Below are 2700 nucleotides of genomic sequence, written 5' to 3'. Positions count from 1 at the left end.
AAAAATAATACTACATTATCAGAACAGTAACCTATATCATACATTTACTGTACACCTCCTAGAAAACAATATAAAATGTTAAATTAAACATCATCTGTATTCTCAAAGTGTCCCTATTTCACATTCTGATATGACATCCTTTACTTCCACATAAAGATATCAAATCAAATATACATAATATTCTTTCAAGATTAAGAATAATATACATACTTTACTTTTTGCAGCTCTTGCCATGGGAATGTTTGCCTTTTCACCTGCTTGTGCCATGTGCTGAGCAGCATTAATATCTCCCGGTTGCCATTTCAAGGAGGACATCACATACACCAGCAGTAATGACCAGCAAATGCCAGTATTACCACACCTGTAAAGCAATATCTTTACAATGTGAGGAGAGATACTTGTCAACTCAAATTTATTGATATAATTGTATACATATTTCAAAGATATTTACAAATGTGCATGTGTTAATCAATGAAGGTAAATGTGGAAATTCTCTATCAATTACATCTTCAATAAATCTCATATTGACATTTCAAAATCCATATAGCATGGGTATGCACACATGAGGATCCTTTAGAAACAAAAACATGACACATGAACTTACTACTATGCAGTTTGTAAGATTAATGGTATGGGAAGATTGTAATGTATATACATATAAGGTTTAGCACCCCCCAATAAGGCTAAAATAAAAGGTTACTGACCTTGTAACTTGTTGAAGGCATCTATACAACAGTTACAGATTTCAATAACACATTTCTAATTTTCTTATTTCTTCTGAAGAATCATAGTATGTGAGGCATCTTTTTCATGACTTTCAATTCCTCTTGTACTGCTTCATTATAAATAACGGCTGCACAAAAGAGCTACAAAAGTTCACCTCATTCGGCCAGTTCACCAGCCTTGGTACAAAATATAATTTTTCCTTTTTGGTAAACTGTGCACTTTACGATGATGTTCTTTGTGATGTACTCCCATTTCTTTTGCCCTCAATTACAAAAGTTTGGCAAGTATGACCTACAAGATAGAGCTTGGATCCTTCTTTGATGATAAATTGTTGGGAAGGTCTATGAGGTCTATCTCTCCAGTCTCTTATTAACTATCATCCATCTATCGTGCATGGCAATGACATGACATAATACCTAAGTATGCAGACTTTAAGAAAACAGTATGGCTTATTTTTTGCCATAGATATTTACCCTCTATGTATTTGCCTTATATTTCCTTCTTTTTTAGCCAAAGGGAAATATAAGAAATTACTGTGGCTGATGCAGTACAAAGACTAGATAATGTTAATAAACATTTATATAAAAAAAAAAACTTATCGCCCAGAAGACTAAGCAACACCTTGACTGGAAATCCTATTATCACCAAAAGCCTTAGTCTAATTTAAATAAAACGTTCCTTTCGCGACATACACCCCACCTGCATTGCGTGATGGCTGAATCAAAATACTATAAGAACCAAAAGAAAGTCTTTACTTACACAGTTTTAGTCTCACGTGAGCCATGGCCCCGACGTATCAGTTTAGAGCGTTTCTAGGGCACGGACACGTCACTACTGTGTCACAAGGATGCCCAGTGAGGTCCTCCTATCCCTTGGCACCTCGCTTGGCACTCGCACCCTCACGCCACGGGGAAGTTCGCGTGGTCCGAGTCTCTGAGGCATGTCCTCGGTGTATCTCCACTTTGTTATCTTACAATTATTAGAACCGTTTATTTTATTTTACCCATGCGCGACTGAATTTAAACCATTATTTTTATTCTGTGTTAAAGATCTTTACAAAACTCCAAAGAAAAGTAGCGTCTTGGAAGCCAAGATCAGCCACACGAACGATTCACAGATGTAAACACCAGCCGCTTCGTGTCACGAGAAAAAATATTTTATTTAATAACTGGCAACCCTCTGATTGGCTAGGCTAGTTAATAGTTGACTTTCTATAAATATATCATAATTATTTGTGTAATTTTTCACCTATTGGGCATTGTGACCTATTAGCTATATATCTTGAAGATCTTAAAAAACATAGTGAAGTAGGTGTAGAACAGGTGTAGAACAAAAAATATCTTTACAGTATAATTGTTATTGATTAATTAAATATCTTAACTAGTTTCTCCCAGGATATTAAAGGCAGAGCCCATGAATAATGTTGCTTCTGTTCTATTGTTGATAAAAGTTGCCATGGAAATGTGCGATTTATTTTTTAATGTTTATTGGCGCACAGAGGCAAGGGAGAGAAAGTGATCATAAATTGCACAGTAGTTTTATCTTTATTTATTTATTTATTTTTATCATATACAGATTATAGATGTCATACATAAAATAAAAAATAAACATAGCATTCAATACTCAATACTTAGACACCTAAAAATAGTCGTGTTCACATCATACTTGAATACACGTACTTTCAGTGAAAATAGTAATGATGTAATATGGTGAATATGATGTTTTGTCCAACGCAAATGGTAAATGCTGACAGTGTAAAACGTATTCAGTGAAATAGATGGCAATGAAATATTGATGAAGCCCTGATGCCAGTCTCGCAAAGTGGTTATAATGCAAAAGATTATAGAAACCAATTTCTCTTCTTTGTAACTTCTGTCCTTAAACTAATATTTGTACAGGTAGTTTTACAGGCATATGACCGTGCTTACGAGTAAGTTCAGAATGTAGTCTAAAGTATGCAAGAAGGATGTTGAA

General features: G+C 34.6%; 1 protein-coding gene and 1 long non-coding RNA gene across 2 annotated transcripts in view; both read right to left on the bottom strand.

Annotated features, from left to right (window-relative positions):
• LOC119590698 overlaps positions 1-1641 on the bottom strand; it is a 1846-nt gene extending 205 nt beyond the window's left edge. The window contains exons 1-2 of the long non-coding RNA XR_005230281.1: positions 1486-1641; positions 211-361 (exon numbers count right to left, since the gene is read on the bottom strand). This is a non-coding gene — a long non-coding RNA (uncharacterized LOC119590698). The remainder of the gene's footprint in view (positions 1-210; positions 362-1485) is intronic.
• A 963-nt stretch (positions 1642-2604) lies between these two features.
• The window catches only part of LOC119590457 (cystinosin-like), a 4369-nt gene continuing 4273 nt past the window's right edge, over positions 2605-2700 (bottom strand). Inside the window, exon 7 of the mRNA XM_037939117.1 lies at positions 2605-2674. Coding sequence (XP_037795045.1) covers positions 2605-2674 — 70 coding nt within the window. The remainder of the gene's footprint in view (positions 2675-2700) is intronic.

This window comes from Penaeus monodon, chromosome 27 (genome assembly GCF_015228065.2).
Source record: "Penaeus monodon isolate SGIC_2016 chromosome 27, NSTDA_Pmon_1, whole genome shotgun sequence".
In the NCBI taxonomy this organism is placed as follows: Eukaryota; Metazoa; Arthropoda; class Malacostraca; order Decapoda; family Penaeidae; genus Penaeus; species Penaeus monodon.
The sequence above is the reverse complement of the archived record's forward strand: the minus strand, read 5'-3'. Positions and strand labels throughout refer to the sequence as shown.